The sequence below is a fragment of the Aquila chrysaetos genome, chromosome 16 (genome assembly GCF_900496995.4).
Source record: "Aquila chrysaetos chrysaetos chromosome 16, bAquChr1.4, whole genome shotgun sequence".
NCBI lineage: Eukaryota > Metazoa > Chordata > Aves > Accipitriformes > Accipitridae > Aquila > Aquila chrysaetos.
Window position 1 is genome coordinate 28540099 of NC_044019.1, and position 26931 is coordinate 28567029.

Here is a 26931-nt window from a genome sequence, read left to right on the forward strand (position 1 = left end):
ACCACTGCCATGACCCCGCATGCAATTCATCAAGTTTTATTACTGTAATTAACCACAGATATGGAATTGTTTCCATCAAACCCCACAAGCATTTGCCTTGTTCTAGTCCATTAGTAATCTTTCCTTATAAATAACTTACAGGGATACAGGCAGGATTCGTAGGATAAAGTGCAGAGCAAAGCAAATCCCATTTCCATTAACGTTAACTCGTTGCTCCATCCGTTACCTAGTGTTTTGTGAGAAGGGGGATGTGAGGAAGGCTGGAGACTGTAGCACCCCGAATAACCGCCCTGTTCCCCTGGGCACCGCAGGAGAGGCCGGGGATACAGGAGGAGGCTGCCGAGCCCCAGCGTTTCACAAAGCTGGGCAGGAGGCACCGACTCCCGCTCCTCCCTGTGACCCGAGGCACGTGCCCCCAAAGCAGCAGCAGCCTGAGACATCGTGCCGGCCCAGTTTACTTCAAAAGCACAGATAATATCCATGCATTGAACTCTGGGGAGCTACCAGAGCCTTCGTGCCCTTGGCGAGACAGCGCACAGCCGGCCCAGCCTGGGAAAGGCTCCCGTGCTGGACAAAAGCAGCAGCAGTAAAGACAGACATGGATCTCAAGGCCTGGCCCACCCAAGGGGTGAGCTAGCTGCTTCTCCCTGCTACAAGCAGTTACAAATCGCCTGCAAGCCGGGCGGGCTCTGCCTCCCGCTTCCAGGAAGGTCCTTGGAAAGCAGTGAGTATTTTGTGTCAGAAATACTGTCAGAGATTCCTACCGTGTCTTTTGAACACCTGTGAAAAGGCTTAGAATTATGATACTACATCTGTTACCCACATAGCAAAGGACAGGCACACGCGGAGTGGTCTCTCTCACTCACCCACGCACGCTCCCGCACATGCAGATGAGGGGGTTCGGCTCTCAGCGGCTGCAATCAGTGCACATCGTTCCCGCGTACCCCAGCCGAGTACCCAGATGACTACCTGGCTCTCACACCGGAGCCTGGACGAGCCGATTTGGAAGCGAACACTTCAGCGCACCAGCGATCGTCACAAACCCAACTTAAAGAGTCGCAGCCCGCGGGGACAGCGTCAGCCCGCCTGACGCCCGGAGCCGCTACTGTCTCTTACACTGCGTAATGCTTTTGCACCTATGGATCGAAGAGCAACGTTCTCAGTTTGCTCTTCTTCCTCAGTCCACAAAAAGAGGAGGGAGCAGCAAAGGACGCTCTCCCAGGAGTCCTGATTTAGTAGCCAGGCCAAGCAGGGCGCTGAGGGTTTGGAGGTGGGGGGTACCCAAAGGGCGGGGGCAGTCCAGGAGGATAGGGAGGCTGTGCGGGGATTGGGAAACTAGGGAGAGGGGGCTGGGTCGGGTAGGGACACTGCGGTCTCCCTGCCCCAGGGGGAAAGTAGGCAGGGTACCCGGGTCTGGGTGGCGGAGGAGAGGGGTGAGAGCCAGGAAACAGTGGGGGCTGAGGTGGGCCCCTGGACGGAGACCAGGAATAGCCCGGAGCTGGAGATGAGCCTCCCGAGGGAGGGTTGGGATACCCCGGCACGGAGTCAGCAGCCTGCGCCGGCGGGTATCCGGGACCTGAAGGAGGCTTATAGGGAAACACGGGCTGGGTGCTCGGCTGAGAGGAGGCAACGTGTCCCACGGTGACCGGGGAGCCAGAGAAAGGAGCAGGAGGGAGATCTCCGTGGGCTGTGGGGCCGACCGGCATGCTTGGGGCTGGGCTGTAGGGCAAAGGGAAGGAAGGAGCCCCTGAAGGGAAAGGCTGTGGCTTCGGCGGGTCTGTGGGCCCAGGTACGTGAGGAGGCGGCGGTGGCGGCTGCTGAGAGTCCCTGCCGGGCTCCTGCGACGCTTCTGACTTCCTCAGTATCTCCTGCAGCTTTTCAACTCTGACCCGGCGCAAGTGGGACAACTTCCTCATCACGGAAAACTGCTCAAGAAATGTCTCCAGGGGCACCTCACCCTCCAAGAATTTCTCGGCCATTTTCTGGAAGAGAAGACAGCCTCGGGTTCAGCACTGCATCCCTCTACTCCTCTTCCCCAAGCCCAGCTTAGGATTTATGTCTCTCTCAGAGACACACAGAGGACCATCGCACCACATACAAGCAAACAAAGGGCAATCCAATTTTTCGGAGCAAGAACGCCAAACTCCAAAGAGATAATCCTTGATTTAAGGGATTAGGTTTGGGAGTGTAATTACAAGTCTTTGAGGACTAATCACTTGAATTGCTAATGGATTTAAACCTTAAGCTCACCTCAGACTCCTCTTCAATTTTCTGGCTTTCCACCTGCAGGAGATCCAGCAAGGTCTGAGGATGCATTGCTGCTGAAAATTTCTCTGGGGAAACAATGAGAGCAGCAGAGCAAAACGTTAAACACAAAACAGGGAAAAATCATTAGGAAACAGCCCTGTCGCACTCTCACAGGAGTGCCTTCCTGCCTTGGAAACTGTTGATGCAAGGAGCAAATCTGAAGAGGAAAGAACCTTAGCTACTGCTGCGCTAGAAGGGTTTTTTGCTGGGATAGCATCCTTGATCTGTCCAACTGAGTTTGACCAGGAAACAGGAGAATATCGTTTTTAAAGGCAGCAGAATCCTTTCTGCCACCACCCTCAAGAGTTTCTCTGCTCAACATGGCCAAGGGAAGCAGAAGCAAAAGGGAAGGATGTTGCACTAACTACAGCCCACGTGACTCCATCGGAAAGCATGCAAGGTTTGCAAACGCTCACCCAGTTTTGCCTTTTGCTCTTTACACCGCTCAGCCAGCTTCTGCAGCTCTTCGTATTTGTTAAAGAGGTCGGTGCGCCCCGTCTCCAGCGGCGCCTGGAACTTCAGGTTCTGCTCGGCCAAGCTCCGGTTGGCGGCAAGGGCCATCTCCCTTTCCAGCTGCAGCTCCTGAACCTGCGGAAGGAGACGCAACAGTCAGCACGGGTGAAATGCTAACGAAGCCCAGCCCGTGTCACGCCATCCCCGCGTACCTCCTGGGACTCCAGGGCCAGGCGCTCGATCTCCTCTGCATTTTCCTGCAGCTCCTGGAGCTCCTCCACCGTCCGGTTCCTCAGGGTGTCCATCCTCCCAGAGGAGCTGCAGACTCTTAGGAGGGGGAAAGGAAGTCAAATAAAGATGAGGTTTTCTAAAGCCAGCTCCAAATAGGTACTAATCCGATTAGTGATTTAAAACCAGCTTTGCTAAACTGCTTGAAACGGCTACGCCAGAGAAGTTCCCCTGTGCTATAAAGAATCAGCGAGACTGAGGGCAGAGTGAGAAGGAAAACAGATCTACTTGTTCCTGATTTGGCAACTGACTTTTTTCCTTTTCACAGCATATTTGGAAGGATTACTTGTGTGTGCCAGACGGTTTTGTCAAGGAAACACCTACTCACAGCCACTCGATAGCAGGGCGACGTCACCCTGACTCTCAAAACTCCAGCTGGCTTCTCACTGCGTCGTCCCATTGCAGCTTCTCGTTCTGCTGAGCAAACCTCCCCGATCTGCTCACATCCAACCACCCACGGCCCACACTCACTGGTGGGACCACCATCGCCGCCCCTGTCTTCCCGTACCTCATCACCTCTCCAGTTCCTCGGCTCCCATCTCATTTGATGTGTTTTCTTTCCACGTTTTCCTTTCTAGCTACATGGTGCCATCGCTTCCCTCACTTACTGCTGTTACCCTTAGAAAACACGAAGTGATGGCATTATTCATTTGAGGTGAACTCGATCCAATACTTGTGATTTTAAGAATATTACTAAAATCAGAGAAATAATGGATTTTCTGCACTACGTCCATGACTTATTCCACATAATCCAGGCTGTCTAATAATATTTAACAAATATCAGACGTTCATGTCACAGGTTTTAAGATGTGGGATGCAATAATGCGGGAGTACGCTAAAAAACAGGTGAGAAACACGGGAGCAGTGCACTCCCACTGAGAGGGAAAGGGACATACCAAACAGCCGATGGGGATTTCGGCGGCGTCCTAATTGCCTGTGGCTCTTCTACCTTTCACCCGGGTGAAACATCCCCACGATCTCGCTCTGGGAGCGTTGCGTCAGCCTCTGCACGTAACACAGAATGACGAGGTAAGGCTCAGGGTTACCAAATCTCTTTGCCCAGGATCCAGCCAAACCCGTCCGAGTAACAACCACCTAAAAGACGGGAAATTACCTCCCTTACTACCTATGTACGTAACTTCATCACTCTGCAAACAGAAATAAACTTATGTTTTGGGGTTTTTTGTTATTAATGAGGCTCGCAGAGTGTAAGAGGGAAAAATTAGGAATAGTGGCAAACGAGAAGCAGAGTCCCTGCCACCGTGCAGGCGTGGAGGTCACTGATAGTCTGGGGGAAGCTTCCAAACGGCCCCCGGAGAGGGTGGGCGCAAAGAGCTGGGCACTGTCTTGGCTCTGGCCGGGCGCCAGCACTGGGCAGGGGCTCTCACCTCCCGGATCTCACCGGTTTTTAGCAGCATTCCGGTAAGATGCAGCCAGCGAGGTGACGCTTGGCCTCTCTGAGAGGAACCGCACGGGTCCCCGTGGCTCAGAAAGGCTGGGGGCACCGGTGAGGGGCTGCCCGCCGGACTGCTACACGCCGGTCACCCCCTCGGTGCTCTGTCCCCGGTTAGGGAAAGCCTCCCCCAGCCCCGGGGGTGCCCACCCAAGGCCTCCCCGTCCCAGCACCCTGGGGGAACCGCGGAGCGAGGCCAGCCCGGGACCGCTCTCCAATCGGGACACGGCGGAGACCGCTCCGCCAACACCGGGCCCGTCCTGGGCGGTGAGGGGAACGGCAACCAGGAGGCTGCGGCCCACGGAGACGGCGGAACGGGGTTTCCCCCGCGGCTCCCGGTACGAGGCCCGGTCGAGCCGCCACCGCCACCGCCACCCCCCCCCCCCGCCGCCGCCCGGCGGGTAACGGCTGTCAGTCGTCCACCGGAGAGGCCGTGAACGCCGGGGGCAGCGGCATGACGGGCAGAACCCGCCTCCCCTCAACAAGACACGGGGGCACGGCCCCGTTACCGGCTCCGCCGCCCCCGCCCCGCACTCACCGCCGCGCAACCTGGACCCTCCCTCCGCCCAGCGCTTCCGGCTTCCGGCGCGGGAGCGGAAGTGGGCGGTGCCACCGGCAGGTTGGGGCGGGGGACGACGACGACGACGACGACGACGACGGGGGAGAGGTTGCCCTTCCCGGAGGGGAGGAGGAGGCGAGTGGTACATCCCGCCGCCGCCATCTTGTGGCGGAGAGGCTGGCGGGCAGCCGGGGCCTCGGCCTCTGTGTCAGGGCTACCGTGCCCCTGCAGAGAGGCTGTATTTTATACATACTACGTCTGTTTTTAATAAATATTATGCCTTTGCCTGCCGGTGTAGCTCTCGTCGAGCTGTGGCCTGCTCGAGCCTTCACGTCCTACCTGTTTGTTCCACGCTGGGCCTGCCCTGACGCTCTGGTACTTTCCCCCAGCTGCCTCCCTTATAATTGACTTTAATTGAGTTTTTCTTTTATGCCTTCCTAGAAGAATTGCCAGTCTGCTAAATTATTTTGTGTGATTATTGATGCGTCCTGACTCCGGTCTTCAACACCATAGCAATTAACCTGGGCATGGCCGGCAGCATTGCCCGACTCCAGTGTGAGCTTGAGCACTGCAAGCAATAGATTTGTCAGCTTCACCTGTCAGCCCCAGGGATGGTAAAGTAGGGGCTGCTGCTCCCAGCGAGCATGTGTCCCCCAGTCACCCTGCCTGCCATGAGGGCCGTGGAGGTTTTTGGAGCGGTGAGGGCAGCTCTGCGGTTCTTCTGTACATTGATTCAAAGTCTCCACGTGAGCCCTGAGCAGCAGCTGCTGCGTGGACACTTTTGTCTTCGCTGGCTCGTTCAGAAAAGCGGAAAGCTATAGAGCCACAGACAAAGATTAGGCGAGATTAATCATTATGACAAGAGTTAAAAGGAGAGCATTACAACAAAGCTTAGCATCGCGTACAGAGCAGGCAGCTGGTTGAAATTCAGGCGTAGCGGGTTTGGGTTGGATTTACGGTGGGATTTGAAGCAGTTTCTGCCTTGTCACGACCTCATCAGCGCCTTGCAGCCGGGGCCTCCCACGCAGGCAGCCTCCTCCTCCAGTTTGTGTTTTGCGGAGATCTAACAGCAAGGAGAACCGCTGCAAAGCCATGTTGTTCTCCGCGGGTCGTCTCGTGCTGAGTAGCAGCTGGTGCTACAGGCACTCAAACGCCTGTTGTTTCGGGTGACTTGGAATTCTGTTGGCTGTAATCCTGGTAATCCTCCAGCCCTGTGAGAAATGAAAATTAAATTAAAACTTCCTTGACAGGTAAAGGGATGGAGGCAAAGTGAGCGTGGAGAGGTAAGTGGCAGTAAAGGTGTGGCAGAGCTGGAGATGGGGGCTAAAAGTTGATGGAAGTGCAAGAGAAGAGATGACAGAGAAGCAAAGGAGGTGAGAGAGAGGATATGGAGTGCCAAGCCACGGGCTGTGATACCACAGCGTAGAGGCAGTACGTACAGACCTCAGCAATGTGCAAAAAATTCATATAAAGGCATTTTTTCCAGGTAGCATAGCTGGAACCGAGAGATAAAAGCAAATCCCTCTTGAATACCTGTGTTAGCTCTTCCTTGCACGAAACAGGAAAGTTCCTGAGCAGCATGAGACAGAGGAAGCTCCGATCCTGCCACCTTCTACACAAAGCCAGCCTCCACTTTTCCACCCGTACTTCCACATTCCCGCAGAGGTGAGCAGGGCTAAGGATTGTGTTAGGATGGGGGAGAGCTCCGCGTTGCCGGATAAGACATGCTGGAGATGCTGAGGGGAGAGGAACGTGAAGGAGACTGCAGACGGCTGGGCAAGGTCACCCAGCTGTTACAGAAGTGCTGAGGTCCAGGCATATGTCTGAGGAAAGGCACCTCTCGTCCCCGCTGGAGACACATACCACGTGAGGCCTGTTGACTGTTGTATAATAAATATGAGTCATATGAATCCTAATAGGTACCCTGTAGTTTAATCAAGGACAATTTGTAGCATGGCTGATAACCAGGTCAAAACCCAATGTTCTTGCAAGAAAGGGGACTTGACTTTCCAAAGGGAGATCGATATTTTCAGGGCTTGTTTGAGAAGCAGTCTCCACAGACGTGGAAGGGCTAGAGCACATTTAGTTCACAATTTATATTAAACTGTAAGAACTGAGTAGAGGATAGGCTTAAGTTCTGTTCAAATTTGTTCTTTGCAATGAAGAAAGTATCCAGTTAAATGATAAAGTGTTACCCAGCAGTCAAGAATGTGATAAATGGATATTTTCTGGTTAACGCTGAAAGGTGTGCCCATTGTCTGTTTACTAGCATCCTTAATTTGTATAAGAGATGGTTTCAGCTGGTCATTATAATACATCACACAGTTACTTTATCAGGTGAAAGACTCAGAGGCACAAAGGCCAATACCCAATACGCACCATGAACGAAAATGACTGAAAATGAGTAAGCGTTCGAATTACACCAAGTACCAAATTTCAAGTGTGCGCACCAGCTGAGCTGTTCTGGATCAACAGAGTGCTCGTGGCTTAGGACAAAGCTGGCAGAAAGGGGTAAAACGTTTTCGGTAAGGAGCATTCAGCTACAGAGCCAGCTTCTGAAGCAGCTTAGGTCAGTTTGAAGTCCTACTACCCTGAGGAAATGAAGCTGTAATCCAGAAAGTGTTTTGGAGTGAAATGGAAACTTTCCGGAGTCTCCTGCTATTGATGCAGGAGCTCGTTAGAGCAGCTGATGTTGTTTGCAGCTCCTTGGGCTCCGAAGTAGAAGGTGGCAGCGTAAGACTAGAGAGCAAATGAACACAGAGTCAGTGAAAGGTTAAAAAAACCAAACAACCCTCATGCGCAAAGTTGATTTCAGCAATCCTGATTGTTTGTCAGATTTCACCTTTTGTTTATTATCTGGCCAAGTTCATTTGTGGTTTTGGTTGAATGTTCCTTCTGAGCCCAGGAGTCAAATGAAATTTGGAGCATTTCCCAATAGAAGGAAAAAAAAATTGATAGTGCTGTTCTTTTTTCTTTTAATGTGATGCTGTTTGTTTTCAAGACAATGTTATCTGTGTTCCTCAACAGGGAAGGATTCAGACGACAGAAAAGCCTTTCTCAGAATCCCACCCATCTTTTAATCGGGAGTTTATCAGAAAGCACCATTTCTCACAGCTTTTCTCAGCACCATGCCACAGACGTACCCCTGGCCGTCTGTCAGCTCACAGCCGCTCGCCTCTCACATGAGTGAGCCGCAATCAAACCAGTTCCCTTTCTGCACTTGCCCTTGTACAACTAGGAAGCTTTGTGGTCCATGTGGTCCAGCCACTATCTAGGCAGCCCAGTCAGAGAATAACGTTCACTGATTTAGTAACCACAGACCGAGGCCGCCAAAGGTGTTGGTCACCATCCAGGATCAACCCACAGCAGGTGGAAAGAGCTGGCCTGACCACCTAGAGGTCCTACCCCACCAAAAGTCCACCCACCACCAGCTCAGCAAGGATCAGCCTACATCTCTGGGGGCTTCCTTGACAACTTCAGCAAATATTCTTACATCAAATCATAGGGGTTTGACACCTCAGGAGCCTCAAACCAGACCTCTCTTCTCTCTGCCTTTGTGCCTTTCATCTGACGGTTCTAATAAAGCAACTGTATGATGTACGATAACGCCTTTATGGGAGGGACAGGAAAGACCAGGAACAGGGACTGGAAAACAAGTTTGCTTCCTTAATCTGCAGTTACTAAGATAAGCTATATCTCAATAAGGTGTTTTTTTTTCAGGCTGAGCTTTTCAAGCCTGCACAGATAAAGTTAAGGCGGTTCCTGAGCTTAGTCAGCAAAGTCCTTTGCCATACAGAAAGTCTGAAAATTCATATACGGTCCTGTTTGGCCCAGGGGGTGAGCCCTATGACAGTTAAATGCATCCTAAGTGTTGTTGCCTAATCTCATACAGTTCCCACTGAGACTTTCAGGCACCTGGCCATCAGGATAGATCGCATGATTTGCAACAGTCTCCCGGCCTAGCAGCCGTTGCATTCCTGACAGGGATCCACACACAGGGATTGATTTGTTTGCCCGCTCAGAGCCATCTGAGTGCCATCTTAGAGCCAAGGCAGCTTTTGGAGGTGCCGGTCTCCTGTTGTTTATGACCTAGATTGCTCAGGGTATCATATGAATTACCTCCAGCACATCTCATGTTGCCTTTAGAGGGACTGTCTCTTCGCACACAGATTGCTGCCAATCACTGGAAGCAGCAAAGGATAAAACATTGCTGTCAGCAGTCCTGCACCGCCTCAGCTGCGGCCCTTCTCTGCGGGGGGGGGGGGGGGGGGGGGGGGGGTTCAAGGTCACCACCCAACTCTTCTGCCTTTGCAGTCGACCACAACCACTTCAACCACCAGCTGTCCACCCACCAACCAGTCCATCTGGTGCTGCTGGGTACTTTATTTTAGTGCTCCTTATGAGTCATTTAACGCTTCTGCATAGCCCAAGCTCATCGTGAGCCCAGGTAGAGCCTCTGCACGCAGGGAGTCAAATGCAGCCTTACTTGAATCTCGAAACAACAGACATTAAAATCTTACATTTTTCTGGCCACAAGGATAACTCTTTAGGGATTTTATTGAACAGGAATCCTAACCCAGCCACAGCTGCATCGGGAACAGGCAAACCAGAACTAAAAGCCTCCAGATCCATCCCTCCAGCTGGTCTTCATCTGCTTTTGGAGAACACGGTGAGGATCTCTGCATCGTTTGGTGCCCTCTGCCGCCAAGCAGAGCTACAACAGAGCGGCCACCCTCTGCCACCCAACGCTGTGCCCAGTACACCCCAGTACCCGGCTGGTACCCCACCGTGTGCCGCAGGCACTGCCTGCTCCCTGCTCTCCCCTCAGCCGCCTTCTCTGCCACGGCGGGGATGCAGCAGTGTTGTGTTTCGAGCTCTTCGCAGCTTGGTTTTGAGTTTCCTCACGGTTCCCTGCTCCCTTTGGGGCGGGTTCTTCCAGAATCCTGCGTGTCTCATTCCCTCCATTTCTCTGCCAAGGTTGGAAACATCCAGCTCAGCAACCAGACCATTGGCCTGAGCCTGGATCCTTTTTGTACTGCACCCCCTTCGATGGCATCCTGAGCCTGGGCGTCCCCAGCATCGCTGCCTCCGGAGCCATCCCCATCTTTGACAACACGATGAACCCACCAGGCTGCCTGTGCTGCTGATTTGCCCCCCTCCCATTCCAGGGCCTGAGGCTGGAAGGATGTTAAGTGGTAGATGGGTCACACCACATCTGCCTCCAAATTCTCTGGAGCCATCAGCATCAGCCGCTACCGCTTCCAGCCCATGGAAGAGCAAGCCCTTATGTATCTCCAGCAAAATCCTTCCCCTAGGAATTGGCCATCAAGATTGAAGGGAATGATGACGCCAAGTCCGTGTTGAGAGCTGTGCAGTGCCCAGGGCAGGGGCTGGCTGACCTGCTGTTAAACCTTCCCTCTCGTCACATCAGACAGGGTTTTCTCATCTGACAAAGTGTTTCCGTAGCCCTATCGGAAAGTCATTTCGCACCCTGAAAGTGATTATTTTCCATCCTCCCCCATTTCTTTTGTTCTTTAATAGTGCTAAATATTTGTTCTGAGATTTTTCTGGTGCTGAATTCCACAACTTCTTCATTCTGTGTGTAATGATACAGCCAAAAATCAATTGTCTGAATACACTGAATCGCCTGTCTGAATACATACCGTTTTTTATTGGCTCCTAGTGATGGGATCTATTGACAGAAGAATGAGCTCCTCCCCAAACCTCTCATAATTTGACAAATTATTTCCTTCCATTGAAAAAATGAAATCGTGTTCCTCAGGGATTACAACTTTGCACGTGGAGCTCTGTTTCAGGAACAATTGCGTGCAGTAAGGGGTCTGCAGTAAAAAAGTGGAAAATTGCTTCGAGTCTTCATTACACGATACAATCCCTGAATTTGGGATACAGTTTGGGTGTTCAGAGAGGCCAGCTCACCTCGAGGCCCATATATCAGCCCAGAAACGCAGGACATACCTTTTTATCCAAACGGAGCAGGCTTTCAGCTGCTGCAGCTTCTCTAGTCCGTTTGCTGCTCTGGGCAAGGGAGCTTTAATTGCTGGCAAACCCGTTGCTGCCAGGGTGATCGAGTTACAGAAAAAAAAGTTATATTTCTCTAACATTACAAAACAAGTTACATTGCACTAAAACACTGGTCCTGAGCATGAGGCTTTTCCAGCTTGTTTTTTAAATACAAGGAGAGCATTCACCCCAAACATCCTCTTTGCCCAGAGAGAGGACTGCCATGAGAGCTCAGGTTAGTCCCTGCCTTCTGTGCCCGGAGAAGTTTATGTTATGTCTGAACGTGCTGACTGTTTGGCAAAAAAAGAGAATTGAATTGATAAACAATTCTTGAAAAGTTTGTCATTTTTGTTTCCTGTAATGTTCTGGCAGAAAAAAAAAAAACCAAAACTCCGCAGCCCCAAAAGCAAGGGAGACCAGGTTGAAGCAAAGTGTGACAGCACATCCAGACTTCAGTCCCCAAAGCCCAACTCACGAACTTGCTCCGAAGGAAGAATTTAACACTGGAAATGTTACTGCCCTTCAGCTTGCCATTTCTCAGAGAAGTTTCTCTGTTCGTTACCAAAATCAAGGCAGGATGACAGTGCAGAAGGACACCTTGGAGGCAGCTCACCCCTACATCACCCCACCCTGAGCAGATATGTTCTGCTGAACAAATGTTCTCACAAATAGAGGAAAGTCCACCCCAGCATCACCCAGACCTCCATCCCTGCCCGAGGAGAGGGGGCAATTACCGCCCCGCTCCCCCACCGGTTACCTCCCATTCCCTGCTGTGAGGCTGGACCAAGGACCATTTCCACTTCCCAGCAGGACCCTCCTCTCCATCACAGGCTCTCTGATGTGGGAGCCACACCAACACGCACCCGTGTCTACCAGCTTTGCGGAGCTCCGGCTGCCACGTCCCGCAGCCCATGCCGGCTCCCGCGGACCTCCTACGGCGTTATCTGTCCCAGCACGGAGCACATGCCAAGCCCAACAGCTCCTGAGCAGCCTCTTTGGAGGAAACCCCGGGTCTCGATCCTTGGAGGGCACACGGGTGGGAAGGTGTGAGCTTTGGCAGCTCTCCAAACTGCTCCCCAAAAGCACTGCCATTGAGGGGCCAGGCTCTGCAGGGGTACAGCCTCTGCCTTCCACCAGCACCGAGGCACAAGGAAACTTGCAAAGGGCTCCCAGCACAGGGCAATCAAGCAAAAGCCAGGCAAACCAGCAAATCTTAACCCTCAATCTCCCTTATATACCAACAGGATTTGCAGCAGCTGTTCCTAATACCTGCAGCAGCCTGGGCGAATCACCCTGAGCCATCCCGGTGGAGCAGTGAAACCCCCTGTGTGCTGCGGAGGAAGAGGCTTTGCCCAGCAGGAACAGCCTCTTCCCTGCGTGCAGACACCTGGTGTATCGGGGAAAAGAAATGCAATCAGCTTCCCCGCCAAGGGACGCGTCCTCGAGCGCTCTGCTCCGATAACCTTTTACAAAAAAAAATGTTTTCCACGTGTAGCGCAGCAAGGACGTGTTTGCAGCGGACCAGCCCCTTTGCTGGGACTGCTCCTTATCTGACCTCGTATTCATCAAAACGTGCTGCTGCCTTGTACGGGGTGAGGGAGCAAAGCCTGAAGTAGATGCTGTTGTCTAATCTCTGATTTTCTCTGTAGTTTACAGTTACCTGCAGGCACAGACTGGCTCAGGAGGCCAGTGGGGAACACGATGCCAAGGCTCCACGCAGGGTTTTTAGGCTGTGGCCTCCTGCCAGGTCCAGACTTTCCATTTTGGGGGTCAGCCAAGACCTTCTCCTTTCCAGACCCCCCACCCCCAAAATGAATGCATCACATCTTCTTTTTTGCTCTGGGAGAATTCAGTGTTTCATCCCTTTTCTCCCAACATCACCCATCAGATCCTACCAGGTTCTTATTCATTTCATTCCCCCACTGCAATTTAGCATCTGTCCTCAATTCTTTTATTCTTCAGACCTGGGGTGAAACTGGTACCGAGGGAGGAAAGCCAGCTCCAGCCCATATGGTGCCTCTGGGCAGGCTGGTCCCCAGCTCGGCGACACAGGGCTGGCTTTGTTTTCCTCCAGGGACAAGGTGACCGTACCAGCACCCACATCTCACGCACGTGATGCTGTGACGGAGGTCAGGACGCCTGGTCCAGCACCGGGCACCTCTGACGCAGGCCAGCACGGGCGACCTTGGTATCATTCAACCAGCGGCATCCTGAGCTGGTCTTTCCCCCAGCTGGTCCCAGTTTCACCTCCCAGCTGGTCCCGGTTCCGCAGGTAGCCCTGGGACAGGTGGAGGCGGATGAAGCCCCAGCGTAAGAAGGACAGGGACCTGTTGGAGCAGGTCTAGAGGAGGGTCACGAAGATGATCAGGGGGCTGGAGAACCTCCCCTATGAGGACAGGCTGAGAGAGTTGGGGTTGTTCAGCCTGGAGAAGAGAAGGTTCTGGGGAGACCTTCCAGTTCTTAAAGGGGGCCTATGGGAAAGATGGGGAGGGATTCTTTATCAGGGACTGTAGTGATAGGATGAGGGGTAATGGTTTTAAACTGAAAGAGGGTAAATTTAGATTAGATGTAAGGAAGAAGTTCTTCGCTGTGAGGATGGTGAGGCCCTGGCACAGCTTGCCCAGAAAAGTTGTGGCTGCCCCATCCCTGGCAGTGTTCAAGGCCGGGTTGGCTGGGGCTTGGAGCGACCTGGTCTGGTGGAAGGCGTCCCTGCCCGTGGCAGGGGTTTGGAACTAGCTGACCTTCAAAGTCCCTTCCAAGCCAAACCATTCCGTGATCTATGATTCTAAGCTGGACCCCAGCAGCACAGCTCCTCCAGCTGACCCCAGCCCAGGGCCAGGGGATGCAGGCAGGGGGTCGCAGGCAGCAGCTCGGCTCAGCCGAGCTGGAGGACGTGGGCTTCCACCCTCCCTGCCCAGAGCCCCGGGGCAGGCAGACAGAGATGCTTTGTGTTGAGCTAACAGGAGCCGGCATCTGTAACGGATAAAGCCGGGGAGGAATAACCACGTTTGCTTGTTGGATGGAGGTGTAAGATTAAGCAAATTTACCCCGGTGTCGCTACCAAGCCCCTGGTGCTGGCGTTTGGTGAAGCCCCTTGTGCAAACCCCTGTGTCTGTGGCAGGCTTACGGCCAGCCACAGCCCAGGCAGGTGACGAAGCTAGGGCTCAGCTGTCACCCGTGGGTGGGCACCCCAAGGTAGCCCGGGGTGCTCAGGGCAGCGGCGAGGGGCCACCAGCTGCCCCCAGTCCCCTCCAAGGGATGCACACCCTTGGGCAGCAGCTGCAGGAGGGGCACGAGGCTGCAACCGCCGGGATCAAACCCTCCGGCAAGGGGCTGGGGGGCACCAAGGGACCCCAAAGGACCGGTGATCCCGTGCCAGACCCACATCTCCACGCCACCTCCACCCTGACAAACCCCTGCAGGTAGAAACTCTGCTTTTCACAGCGGGGCAAGGACGGTCCTGAGCAGCCCCGGGACCCTTCGTACTGCAGCTGCCCTGGGGCTGGGGAAAATGTCATCCCCTGCGGCAGCGGTGGCTACCCCGGCCAGCTAGAGCCAACTGGAAAATAAGTGCTTTTATCTAATGGTGCGTGATTTACGCTGCGGTTCCTCGGCCGCAGCGGTGTTGTCGGCTTGCATCATGCATAGGTGGTCAGATGGGGGGGGGCAAATGCCCAGAAATGGCCTCAGCTAGCCCCATGTCACCCTCACCAGTCCCCCCCTGTCCCCCAGTGCCTCCCCCTCGGGACTCAGAGTAAGTGGAGGGTGCTTCTCTCCCAGCCCCAGCCTGCCACAAGCATCCCTGTGTCCCAGCTGTGACGTTTGACCCCAGTGAAGATGGAGAGTCCTCAGCTTGACATTCCCCCCCCCCCACCCCGTCTCCCTTAAGGACATTGTGATAACTGCCCCCGGAGCTGTTTGCCTTTCTTATCGGGGACGCCAACCAAACAAGCGTGGCTGGGATATAAGGAACCGGACTGGGGCTTGGTGGCACACTCAGAATCTCCTCGCCTCGGTCACTGACTGTTAGCAGGCACCATGAAGCTGCTCCTGCTTCTCGGCTTAGTGGCCCTGGCCCAGTGCCTTGGCCCCAGGTGAGTACTGGGATGTTGGGATGCCTACACGGCCACCGCGGTCCCGAGGACCCCCGGTACCCGTGCTTGTGGGGAGGCAAGCGGGGTGACTGCCCAGCACGCAGCAGGGATGGAGGGACAACCTGCACGCCCCCCCCCCCCCCCCCCCCCCCCCCCCCCCCCCCGCCAGCCATCGCCACGGCTGAGGCTCCCCGCGGCGAGGACGGACCCCGGGTCCCACTCCGGGGGCTGTGGGATGAGGCACGGGGCAAGCACACGGCGGGGGTGCCCGCAGCCCCCCCCCGAGGCACGTCCCTGCCCGGCTCCTGGTGACGGATCGGCTCCCCTCTCCCCTGCACCCCAGGGTCCCTCTGAAGAGGGGGAAGTCCCTGCGGCAGGTCCTGAAGGAGCATGGCTTGCTGGAACGCTACCTGAAGCAGCACCCCTACAACCTGGCCTCCAAGTACTACCACGCCGGCGTCTCTGCCGAGCCCCTGGAGAACTACCTGGATGTGAGAATGGCGGGGCAGAGGGGCTGGCACCAGCGGGGCACCCCACAGGGCTGCTGGCCCCTTACCCATCCTCCTAGCTCCTTACCTGGCCCACTGGCCCCTTACCTGTCCTGCTAGCCCCTTATGCATTCCCCTAACCCATTACCCATCCCTCTAGCCTGTTACCCACCCCACTAGTTCCTTACATGTCCCTCTAACCCTTTACCAATTCCCCTAACCCATTACCCATCTCACTAGCCCCTCACCCATCCTTCTAACCCCTTACCCATTCCCCTAACCTGTTAACTCATCCCACTAGCCTCTTACCCATTCCCCTAATCCATTAACTCATCCCACTAGCCACTTACCCATCCTGCTAGCCCCTTACCCATTCCCCTAAACCATTTACTCATCCCACTAGCCCCTTCCCCATTCCACTAGCCTCCTACCCATTCCCTTAACCCGTTACCCATCCCGCTAGCCCCTTACCCATTCCCCTAACCCATTACCCATCCCGCTAGCCCCTTCCCCATCCCATTAATCCCTTCCCCATCCCGGTTTGACAGAACGAGTACTTCGGCACCATCTCCATCGGTACCCCACCCCAGGAGTTCACTGTTATCTTTGACACCGGCTCCTCCAACCTGTGGGTGCCCTCGGTGTACTGCTCCAGCCTGGCTTGCAGTAGGTGTCCGGCAGCCCCGCAGTCACCAGGCAAGGGGTGAAGGCAGGGGAAGCCCCGGGCTTGGCCAGCCCCGCTGCCCTGCGTGGCTCCGGGAGCCCCTGGGCGGGCTGGGAGCCGAGGACGGTTCTGCCCTGTCTCTCCTAAGGGACGTCGGGCGATGGGGAGGGCACTGGAGAGTCATCCTCGGTCCTCGAGGGCAGGACAGACTGTGACCGTCTCCCTCCTATACTTGCAGGCAACCACAAACGTTTCAACCCAGCGGACTCCTCCACCTTCGTCGGCACCAACGAGAGCGTCTCCATCGCCTACGGCACTGGCAGCATGACCGGCGTTCTGGGCTACGACACCGTCACCGTAAGGCGGGGTGCACCAGCCCCCCCCATCCCACAGGAGAGGGGACACGGGGGCACCGCCTGCCCAAACCAAGCCCCTCTCCCCATCTTCCCGACCAGGTTGCAGCCATCAACGTCCTCAACCAGATCTTTGGGCTGGCTGAGACCGAGCCCGGCGATTTCTTCTACTACAGCCCCTTCGACGGCATCCTGGGGCTGGCTTTCCCGAGCATCTCCTCCTCCGGAGCCACCCCTGTCTTTGACAACATGATGTCGGAAGGTCTTGTGGCCAAGGACCTCTTCTCTGTCTACCTGAGCAGGTAAACCCTGGCTGGAGCCGCCCAGCCCTTGCCGAGGATTTTCTCCCATTTCCCTCCCACCGGGGCTGGCTCCGGCACCGTTCCCCGGTGGCGTGAGACCCCGTGGCTCCTGGGGGACATGGCTCACCGCTGTGCCGGCACCGGCACCGGCAGAGGAGGATGGCGGCAAAGCCCCCCTCGGTGATGGGACTGCCAGCGGAGTGGTGGTGGGGTGGGACCCCCACCTGACGGCTCCCCTCCTTGCAGGGACGGGAAGAGAGGCAGCTTCGTCCTCTTCGGTGGCATCGACCCATCCTACACCACCAACGGCATCAGCTGGATCCCCCTCTCTGCTGAAACCTACTGGCAGATCACCATGGACAGGTAGTCCCGGTGCAGCCCCTAGGCTTGGTGGCTCCCCTTGTCCCCCAGCCAGCGTTTTGGGGGGGTGCGGCCCCTCACCCAGCACTCAGGAGGCTCACCCCATGCCCCTCTCCCCAGCGTCTCCATCAGCGGGGAGCCCGTTGCCTGCTCCTTCGGCTGCCAGGCCATCGTGGACACAGGCACCTCGCTGCTGGCCATGCCCAACAGAGCCCTCAGCAACATCCTGGGCACCCTCGGTGCCAGCTCCAATGGCGCGGTGAGCCCTTAGGGGAGGACGCAGAGCTTTGGGGACCTTTGGAGCTCTGCGGGGTGCCCAGCTGGACCCCGGGGTGCTCCATGGTGCACTGGTCCCCATTGCTTTCTGGGGCACATGGTCCCTCCCGGGGTGGCCGCTGACCCTCCACCTGCCATTGTGTGTCCCCCCCCAACCCAGATCAGCTGCAGTGCTGTCAACACACTGCCCGACGTCGTCTTCCAAATCAACGGCAAAACCTTCTCCGTGCCACCCAGGGCCTATGTGATAGAGGTGAGCGTCCTGCCGGGGAGGGGACTGGCGGGGGGGTGCTCGGGTGGGGGGATCCGGCAGCTGGTAACCACCATCCACCGTGTTCTCGGCTGCAGATCGACGGGTACTGCACCCTCGGCTTCCAAGGCATGAACATCCCCACCGAGTCTGGCGAGCTCTGGATCCTGGGGGACGTCTTCATCCGCGAGTACTACGTCATCTTCGACAGAGCCAACAACATGGTGGGGCTGTCCCAGCTGCCCTGAGCGTGCCTCCGTGCTGGGGACGGGAACAGGCAGCACACCCCACTGCCCTGGCATCCCCAACTTGGTGGCTGGCAGGGCTGACCCTTGCCCAGCCCTCCCGTCCCCTCCCGCAACAGCCATCGAGCGCAATAAAGCTGTGGAGAAGCATCCCTGTGCCGTGTCTCTCTGGGAAGGGCTAGCTCGGCCACCCCGGCACTGCCGCCACGTCCCCGGGCATGGACACCGGTGGGTGGGCAGATGGGGTGGCACCCGCTGCCCGCATCCTGATGATGCCCTCGGTCCCGCAAACACCCCAGGCGCCTGTGCGGATCTGGGGCTGGAGGTGCCCACGGCCACCAAGAGCTCCACGCTGCCGCGGGCAGAGCCGTGCCACCAACCGGGCACCCGGGCTGGCTTTTTTGGGCAGCCGGTGCTGGGGCATTCCTCCACGCAGCCCCGGGTAAAGGTGGGTGCCCCAGGGCCACTGCTTACTGTCCCCAAGACACCACGGGGCACGCCATGAGGTGGCTGGGGTTGGCGGTGGCTGGGTGGGATGGGGAAGGTGTGGGGGACCACAAGGGACCGGGATGGGAGCACGGCTGCGGCTCTGCCCCTGCCAGCATCTGATGCCCACTTTTGGAGGCTGGGGGACGGTGCCTGCCACGGCACTGGGTCCCATCCTGGTGCTGGAGATGCTTTGTGCCACTAATCACCACCTCTCCTTGCTGGACACCACCTGGATAAACCTCCGTGACGCTGCCAGGAACCACGGACCTGTCTTTTCACCATCTCCCTGGGCAGAGCCCTTTTGCAGGGGCAGCACCAGCCTCAGCACCTTGCAAACATTTCCCAGGACCGGGGACTTTTTGCTCAGGTCAAGCCCCTGGAAAAAACTCAACCGGGAACCGTCAAAATCTAGCGCCAGCTCCCCGAAAACCCCTCTCCCCCTGCTCAGCTCTGCTCCCTCAGGGTCAGACTGCAGAGGCCCCGGCCGGCCGCAATGAAGTCCCCAAACCCCGCTCACGGCGGGGGGGGGCCAAACACCTCCGGCACTGCCCTCATCATCCTCGGGGGCCGCTCAACCCAAAGCCCCCACCGAGGGAAAGCTCCGTGGCTGGGTTCAGCGTGCCGGCGGGTGCAAGCAGGAGTAGGGGGACGGGGTATAAATACCAGGGTGACTTTATTGGTGGCAGGGAGGGCAGCTCGCCCCCTCCCCACGCCAGGAGCCAGGGGCAGCACCCACCCCAGGGGTGCGTGCCGTGGTTGGGGGCTGGCTCAGGGCACCCCAGCCCAGCCAGGAGCATCTCCCAGCCCCTCATCCTGTGCCCAGAGAGTTGGGGGGGGCACGGGGATGGTGGGGGGGGGGGGGGGGGTCCTGCCCCACAGTTCTACTTCAGTGGGACGGTGAGGGGCTGGGGACCCCGGCACCCCAAGGCAGTGCCCGTGCACCCGTGGGAGCAGGGATGCACCCGTGGGAGAGGGGATGCTGTTGCCCACCCTGTCTGCTTGGCACCCCCTCCCCAGCCACCCACCACCCCGGGGGCCTGACGGGCCAGACCTGCTGGTCCTGCAGACCCCCTCCTCCTCTCCTTCTTCATCCACCTCCTCCTACTCTTCATCCTGGGAGCCACGTGCCCGCCGGGGCTCTACCCGCTGGCCGGTGGCACGGCAGAGGGGTCCGCGTCCCCGGGGGGTCCCTGACCCTCGGGGCTAGAGCTGGGGCTGCCTGTAGGAGCTGGGGGGGCTGCGGCATCAGAGGAGGCGTCAGGGGGCACAGCAGCCGTCGGTGGGTGCCCGGGGGGGCTCAGCGTGGTCGGAGGGGGGTCCCCAGCTCCCGCGTTCCCCGGAGAGGGGCCGAGGGGGGCCGTGTTGGGGAGCAGGAGCTGGGCCAGGCGGTGGCGGGGGGGCTGGGTTGCTGCGGGGGGGCTGGGGTGCGGGGTGCCGGTGGGTGAGTCCTTGCGGGTTGGGGACGGGGACGGGTGGCTGCGCTGCAGCGGGAGCCGGACATCTGCGGCTAACGGAAAGATGCTTTTGGTTAGCACCCACCTCTCCCCCGGCAACCCCCCCAAGCCTGCGCTGGGGGCACCCAACCGCCCCGGGGTGCCCCGCAGGGCAGGGGGTCCCAAGCCGGACCCCGCCACCGGCATCCCAGAGCCCGGGCATCCCCGTTACCTTGGCAGGGTGGGCAACAGGCAGCGGGCATCACGGCGGGCTCCGCGCAGGAGCGGGGACACAACCTCTTCTCGCAGCTCACCTCCCCGAGCTGGCAGCGAGGGGCGAAGGTGGGGGTGAGCCATCCCTGCCATCCCCCCCCCCCCCCCACACACCTCTCCGGTCCCCCTCTGCCGCCGGCGCCGGCATCCCGCTCACCTGGCAGGTACAGCGGGTGCAGGGTTGTCCCTCGGGGGTGAAGGTCTGGCCGTTCACCACCTTCCTACCCTGGTAGTTGCAGTCTGCGGGGAGCGAGGCAGCGCTCAGCGCCGTGGTGGGGGGCTCGCCGGGCTGGGGAGGGGGGGGGGACGGGGACGGGGTCCCCTGCTCTCCCCCCACCCCGGCTTTCCCGGTTCCTACCGTTACAGACGGGGCAACACTCGCCCTCGGCGTGGAAGGGGTAGGTGCAGAAGATGGCACAGTCCACGGGCGAGCAGGCCACCGAGCCCAGCTGCGAGAGACGGGAGAGACGCGCGAGGACCGGGCGTTAGCGCCCGCCGGGGTGGGCTGGGGAAAAAAGGGGCAGCCCCGCAAACGCCCGGGAGCTTTTTCCTGCAATGGAGGAAAAAACTGGGGCTCAGCCCGCGGGGCAGGAGCCGAAAACATCTCGCGGTCCCCGGTGCGGCTCTCACCAGGCAGATGCAGCTGAGACAGGGATCCAGGACGGAGGGGAAGGTCTCGTTGTTGTAGAAGATTCTTCCCATGTAGGTGCAGCCTGCGGGGAGAAGAGGGGCACTTGTGATCCCCAGGTGGCTCGGGGACCCCCGGGAGACCTCTCTGCTTAAGCCCAGGCTTGCTGGGTCTGGTCCTGCCCAGGACCACGAGCAGGGGACGCGGAGGGGATGCAGTGGAGCCAGCACCCCCCCCAGCAAGCACCCACAGCCCCCATCACCTGCCGAGCAGTCGGGGCAGCACTGCCCGGGGATGCGGATGGGGTAAGGACAGGTCTCCACGCAGTCCGTCCGCTTGCAGCTCACCGAGCCGTCTGCCTGCAGGGGAGAAGCACTTGACAGAGACCTCGGGCTGCCCAAAACCGCAGGGGTTTAAAGCCCACGAAGCCAGGGAGCTGCTGGGGACCACGGCCACGAGCAGCCTGGCATCCAGAGGGAAGGAGGGGGACAGGAGCCGTGCGCCGGGGCAGGGGCAGGTAGGAGGAGTGAAGCAGAGCAGGTTCTCATTCACCTGGCAGATGCATAACTCACAGGGATCGCCCGGAGACCAGATCTGTCCGATGGGAAACTCCACCCCGTTGTCATCCACGAAGCAACCTTGGGGGGGGGGGACGGGGACACGGGGGGGACACAGGCACCCCCAGCCCTTCACCCTCCTGATGCACGCTCAGGCACGTACATGCACTGCTGGACATGTGCGCAGTCCCCATCCTGTACCCACTCCCCACCTCCAAACCCCATGGCTGTGCAGACCCCCCCGCAATGCACTGCCAGTCCCTCTGCACCCCCACATCCAGCTCCCCCACCTCCCCTTGCCCTCCCTGTCCCCAGATGTCCCCTACGTCCCACCCTCCCTGTGCCCAGCTATTCCCAACCTCCCACCTTCCCCATCCCCAGGCGTCCCCCACATCCCGCCCTACCCATCCGCAGATGTCCCCTGCATCCCTCTCTCCCTGCCCCCAGCTGTCCCCCCCCCCCCATCCCACCCTGCCTGTCCCCGGGTGCCCCCCCGACACGGGCTCACCGGCGGGGGCCGGGGGGTCCCGGCAGGTGAAGCAGCACTGCCCGGGGCCCAGGTGCCGCTGGTGCTGCGGGCAGTCCAGCACGGGGCAGGGGGCAAAGGAGCACTCCACCTCGCCGCCCTGGGGACAAGGGGACACGTCACCCGCTGACCCCACAGCCTGACCCAGCCCCGTGCCCACCCATCCTGCCTCAGCCCCCCAGCAAAGGCTGGATTCCACACCCCCCCCCCCCAGCAGGATGGTGTGGGGAAGCCCTGGAGCATCCCTGGGGACCCCCAACCCCGGGGACCCCCCAGCCCTCCCGGGACGTACCCGACAGACGCAGGTGGTGCAGTCGTCCCCGTCCAGGCTGAACCGGGCGCCGTGTGCGTACGTGCGACCCCGAAAACTGCACTTTGCTGGGGAGGAGAGAGGCAGCGGAGCCGGGGCTGGGGTCAGGGAGGAAAGCACGGCTTCTGCCGAACCCCCACCCCTAACACCGATCCCCAGCAGAGCCCTGGGCTCCCCCCCCAACCCCACACACCCCACGGGCTGGGGGTCCTGGGGGACCAACCTGGCTGGCAGGAGCAGCAGTCGGCCGGCGAGGCGCTGGGGCAGGAACCCGGGGGGCACTCGGGGGAGATGCAGGAGACGTTACCAGCCTGCCGAGGAGAGCGCAGGGCTGTCACGGGGCACCCGAGGGGTGACGTACCCCTTCCCCGCCGCGGGGGAACGATGCCGGGGCATCATCCGCCCCAGCGCATCCCGCTCCATCGCCCCGGAGGCGCACGGCTGAGCGGGGATGCGGGGGGGATGCTCCCATCCCCATCCCGCTCCGGGATGGCACGGGCTCACCAGGCAGACGCAGACGGTGCAGTTCCCATCAGATGGGGAGAAGACGTCACCCTCGGCACGGGCTACCCCATCGTGCAGGCAGCCTGCAAGGCAGGCGGGTTAGGGTTGGGCTACCCCGGGCAGCGGGGCTGGGGGGGGGACACCGGGGGCTCACCTGAGCAGCTGGGGCAGCAGCCCCCGGCCGGGGTGGGCAGCGGGTGGGAGCAGGTCACGGGGCAGCTCACGGCCTCGCAGAGCACTCGTCCTCCCTGCAAGGGCACGCGTCGGCTCAGCCCGACGTCAGGCTGGCGCGGCAGGGAGAGGCACGGGGGAGGACGGGGTGCTTACCTGGCAAGCGCAGCTCCGGCACCCCGGCTCTATCCAGCGAGCGCCGGGCTCCCGGGGGGCCCCCCGGTACCAACAGCGAGGGGCGGATGGGGTGGAGGTACCGGGGGCTGCCACGGCACGCGGGGATGGCTCGGTGGCCGGGGATGCCGGGGCGGGAGAGGAGGAGGGGAGTTGGGTACCAGGTGCTGCGGCAGGGAGGTAGGGCGAGGGGGAGCCCCTGGGGGCCAGGAGGGGTCCCCCAGAACCGGGAGGGAGCAGGACGAGGGTGGGCGGATGCTGCAGGGACTGCAGGATGGGCGATGGGGCCAGGATGGATTTGGGGTAGCCTAGGAAGGAAGGAAGGAAGGAACAGACGTCACTTGGGGCAGGCAGGGAGACGGGGGTATCCCGCTCGGCTCCCCTTCCTTAGCCCGGAGAAGGAGCCGGATACCTTCGCAGGAGACCCTGTCGCCGCTGAGCCGGTACCCGGGGCGGCAGGAGCAGAGGTAGCTGCCCGGCGTGTTGTGGCAAGCGTGCTGGCAGGCTCGGCGCTCTCCCGGCCGCCGGCATTCGTTGACATCTGGGGGACAAGGGGACTTGTCGGGGTCTGGCCAGGAGGTGCTACACCCCGGGAAACGGCTCAGGAGGGAGCCTGGAGCACCGAGCTCTCCCCTCCAACGCGGCCCATGCAAGGATAAGGACAAGGCGGCAGCACCGTGACAATGGGCTCAACGGCCACCTCCGTCCCCTGGGCTTGGTGGCATGGAGAGGGGACCGGCACGCGGTGCTCACCCACGCAGGAGTGCCGGTTCCCGTGGAGGTGGTAGCCGGGCCGGCAGGAGCAGCGGTAGCTGCCGATGCTGTTCTTGCAGCGGTGCTGGCACGGCGTGGCCAGGCACTCGTCTGTATCTGGGGGGGGCCAAAGGCTGAGGGTCAGCAGCCCCGGCTGGCCCCCGCTTGCTCCCTGCCCAGTCCCCTGGCCCCCGCGTACCCTGGCAGCTGTGGCGGTCGGCAGAGAGCTGCATGCCGGGGCCGCATTCGCAGACGAAGCCGCCCTCGGTGTTGACGCAGAGACCCTCGCAGGCGGCGCTCAGGCACTCGTCGATGTCTAGGGATGAAAGAAGAGAGCTGGAGATGGGGGGCTGCCACCGCCGCCGGGACCCCCCCATCCCACCGGGACCTCCCCGTCCCGGCTCACCGGTGCAGCGGACGCCGTTGGCCGTCTCCACCATGGAGAAGCCGAGGGGGCAGACGCGGGCCACCTCCTGGCACCCGCCGTGGTTACAGGAGAGGTCGCAGCCGTACTCCCCGCACGTCCCCGGTGGCTCTGAAACACGGACAGGGGGTCCACAGGGCACCGATGCCACCTCCCACCCCAGCCCTGCACTGTGGTACCCGCTCCCTGGATCCCCCAGGGACCTGCACCCTACCCTGGCAGCATCCCTCCCCCTGCCAGGGATGGGGACTGTGCTGGGGGATGCTGCAAGGAGAGGTGACGAGGAGCAACGTGCCCTGCCAGGAAAGCCCGGGGGTCCCGGCTTTCGGCACGACCGCCAGCAGGAGCGGGTGGGTACCTGGGCAGGTGATGCCCTGCTCTCCATCGGGGCACGAGCAGAGGTTGGGAGCGACGCACAAGCCGCTGCCGCAGCCGAAGGAGCAGAGCGCTGCAGGGAGCGGGGACAGGCGACTGTTAGGAGGGCAGAGACCCCCCACCCGCTCCCCGTGCCCCCTGAGCCCGTACTCACGCAGGGTGCACTGCCCGCTGCCCGGAGAGAGCATCCACCCGGGACAACATCCGCTGCCGAAGCCGGAGAAGCAGACGTGGGGCCCGACGCGGCGCCTGCGTGACCGACGAGAGGCTGAGACCACCCTACCCCGAGCCCCCGGGACAGAGAGCAAAGGTCCCGGGGGAGCTCCTCCAGCCGGCGGGGAATCCTCCACCCCGGGAACGCGAGGAGAAGGGGGATACGCAGGAGCGGCCGCGACGTGCCCCGCGGCCACCCCATCCCGGGTGGCAGAGCACGGCATGGAGGGGGAGGCAGGAACGGGGCGCACCGGGGTGTGGTGTGACCCCAAAACAAGGTGGGACGGAAGGAGAGGACCGTGCCCCATCTATTCCGAACGCCCCAGCGTGCGGTGACGGGGGAGGAACGTCCCCCAGTAGGACACGGGGTGCAGGAGACGGATGCGGGGAGCAGGACCCCCTGCGAGGGTCACGCTCCCCTCGTCCCGGGCAGAGGGAGGGACCAGCCCCTCCGGCTGGGATGGGAGGCACGGCCAGAACCCCGAAGACAAGCCGAGGGGACGGATGGCCGGAGCTCGGCACGGCACGCTGCCGTCCCCAGGTGTAGCTGGGAGAAGGAGAAGGAAAAAAAAAAAAAAAAATAAAGGGGGGGGGGGGGGGGGGGTGTGGAAACCCGGCTACCTCTCCACGGCAAAGCTGGCCGGCTTCTTCCTCCCGGGGTACACCCTGCCTTGGCCGCCCGGGAAGAACAGGGACACACAGGCAGCCTGGAAGAAGAGCTTGACCAACATGACAGGCGGCTCCAGCCGACGGCACGCTTCCCGACGCCTGCCTTTCCTGCCTTGCCTTCCTGCCTGCCTCGGCGGCACGGGCGCCTACCGCATGCTGGCCCTTGGCCCTGCTCCTCCTCCCGCCCGCCGGGCCGGGAACAATGCGGGGGGTGGAGGGAGGCGAGAGCGGGGAACGCTGCGGGGGGAAAAAAAAAAAAAAGCCATCGGCACCCGACTCTCCACCCACCCACCCAAGCCGCCATGGGGGGAACGAACCGGCCCAGGGATGCTCGCCCCGAGGCCGGCTCGCTTAGCCGGGGTGAGCGGTGGCATTCCGGTAGCGAGCGCGGTGGGTCTAGGATTGGGAAAGGGGGTGGCGGTGGTGGTGGCGGGGGTCCCCAACGCGGCGGGAAGCGGCGGCGAAAGCGTTTCCCCCCTTCTCTCCTTTCCCACATCTGGCAAAGCTCCGGCATGGCCTCTCCCCACCCCTCCTCCTCCTCCTCCTCCTCCTCCTCCTGGCGGCACTGGGCTGCCTTCCCAGCCCTGCACAGGGACCCACCAAAGAGGAGCACGCAGCAGATAAAGGGGCCAAAGTGGAGCCGGGACGGTGGGGTGCACCCGGTAGGGAGAGGGGCACGGGATGCTGCGGGACGCCCGCACAGCCGTATCACCCTGCTCCGAGACATGGGATCACCCCCCCCCCCCCAAAAAAAAACCACAAACAACCCTGGCCCCTAGACCCTTCCCGGGCTGGGGGCTGAAGCGAAGGTCGCAGGCAGGTAAATGATTTATACCAGGGAGCAAAGGGCTGGTGCTGCCGGACCCTGGTTAGCGCAGAGATGGGGTCAATACCTGCAGCCTCGCCGAAAAGGGACCGACCCCCAGCCTCCATCTCCCCGTCCGGTGTGGATTTCACCCCGAAACTACCCCCCTGCCCAAGGGTTGGGGTCACCCAGCCCAGCCCAGCCCCAGGCAGGACACAGCATCACCCCCAGCACAGTGACCCCCCCTGCACTAGAAATGAAGAGTTACAGGGTGCTGGGTGGGGGGCACACACCAGGAATAGGGGTGCAGGACCCCCAATACAGCCACAGCTCGGGGTGGGGGGCAAGGAAGCCCCTTGCCTGGGGGGGATGTGACCCCAGCCCCGGCCGCCAGCTCCCAGCCTGGGGAGGCGGCTGCACGAACACGGCTGGAGCACGGCCAGCAGCACGGGATAAACACCCGGCCCTGCCCCGGCCAGCAACGTTTCTAACCCGGCCGCAGGAGGTTGTTTGC

The 26931-nt window shown here is 59.9% G+C and overlaps 3 protein-coding genes across 6 annotated transcripts; 1 reads left to right on the forward strand and 2 right to left on the reverse strand.

Annotated features, from left to right (window-relative positions):
* Nucleotides 1-20: 20 nt before the first annotated feature.
* Nucleotides 21-5126, reverse strand: VPS37C (VPS37C subunit of ESCRT-I). 4 transcript variants are annotated; one of them, XM_030038459.2, is made up of 6 exons: nucleotides 5040-5126; nucleotides 3949-4053; nucleotides 2973-3087; nucleotides 2724-2895; nucleotides 2251-2333; nucleotides 21-1982 (listed from the first exon to the last, which is right to left on the reverse strand). In XM_030038459.2, exons 3-6 carry the CDS (start codon nucleotides 3063-3065, stop codon nucleotides 1233-1235), a joined length of 1098 nt encoding a protein of 365 aa, XP_029894319.1. In that variant the 5' UTR covers nucleotides 3066-3087; nucleotides 3949-4053; nucleotides 5040-5126; the 3' UTR covers nucleotides 21-1232. The 4 variants fall into 4 exon arrangements, with proteins under 4 accessions (XP_029894319.1, XP_029894318.1, XP_029894320.1 ...); XM_030038458.2 differs by having other exon boundaries at nucleotides 2973-3088; nucleotides 3945-4053; XM_030038460.2 differs by lacking the exon at nucleotides 3949-4053 and having other exon boundaries at nucleotides 5040-5058.
* Nucleotides 5127-15072: 9946 nt separating this feature from the next.
* On the forward strand, nucleotides 15073-18182 carry PGA5 (pepsinogen A5). Its single transcript, XM_030038453.2, has 9 exons — nucleotides 15073-15175; nucleotides 15519-15666; nucleotides 16212-16329; nucleotides 16566-16684; nucleotides 16783-16982; nucleotides 17229-17345; nucleotides 17463-17601; nucleotides 17779-17871; nucleotides 17967-18182. The coding sequence occupies exons 1-9, from the start codon at nucleotides 15120-15122 to the stop codon at nucleotides 18114-18116; spliced, it is 1140 nt and encodes a 379-aa protein (XP_029894313.1). The 5' UTR covers nucleotides 15073-15119; the 3' UTR covers nucleotides 18117-18182.
* Nucleotides 18183-19279: 1097 nt separating this feature from the next.
* VWCE (von Willebrand factor C and EGF domains) lies at nucleotides 19280-25815 on the reverse strand. Its single transcript, XM_030038427.2, has 20 exons — nucleotides 25565-25815; nucleotides 24885-24979; nucleotides 24714-24803; nucleotides 24338-24466; nucleotides 24131-24247; nucleotides 23932-24048; nucleotides 23591-23719; nucleotides 23161-23486; nucleotides 22988-23081; nucleotides 22834-22916; nucleotides 22553-22640; nucleotides 22312-22397; nucleotides 22002-22119; nucleotides 21489-21574; nucleotides 21199-21295; nucleotides 20939-21021; nucleotides 20667-20757; nucleotides 20466-20548; nucleotides 20268-20358; nucleotides 19280-20109 (listed from the first exon to the last, which is right to left on the reverse strand). Exons 1-20 carry the CDS (start codon nucleotides 25672-25674, stop codon nucleotides 19742-19744), a joined length of 2481 nt encoding a protein of 826 aa, XP_029894287.1. The 5' UTR covers nucleotides 25675-25815; the 3' UTR covers nucleotides 19280-19741.
* Nucleotides 25816-26931: the final 1116 nt, after the last annotated feature.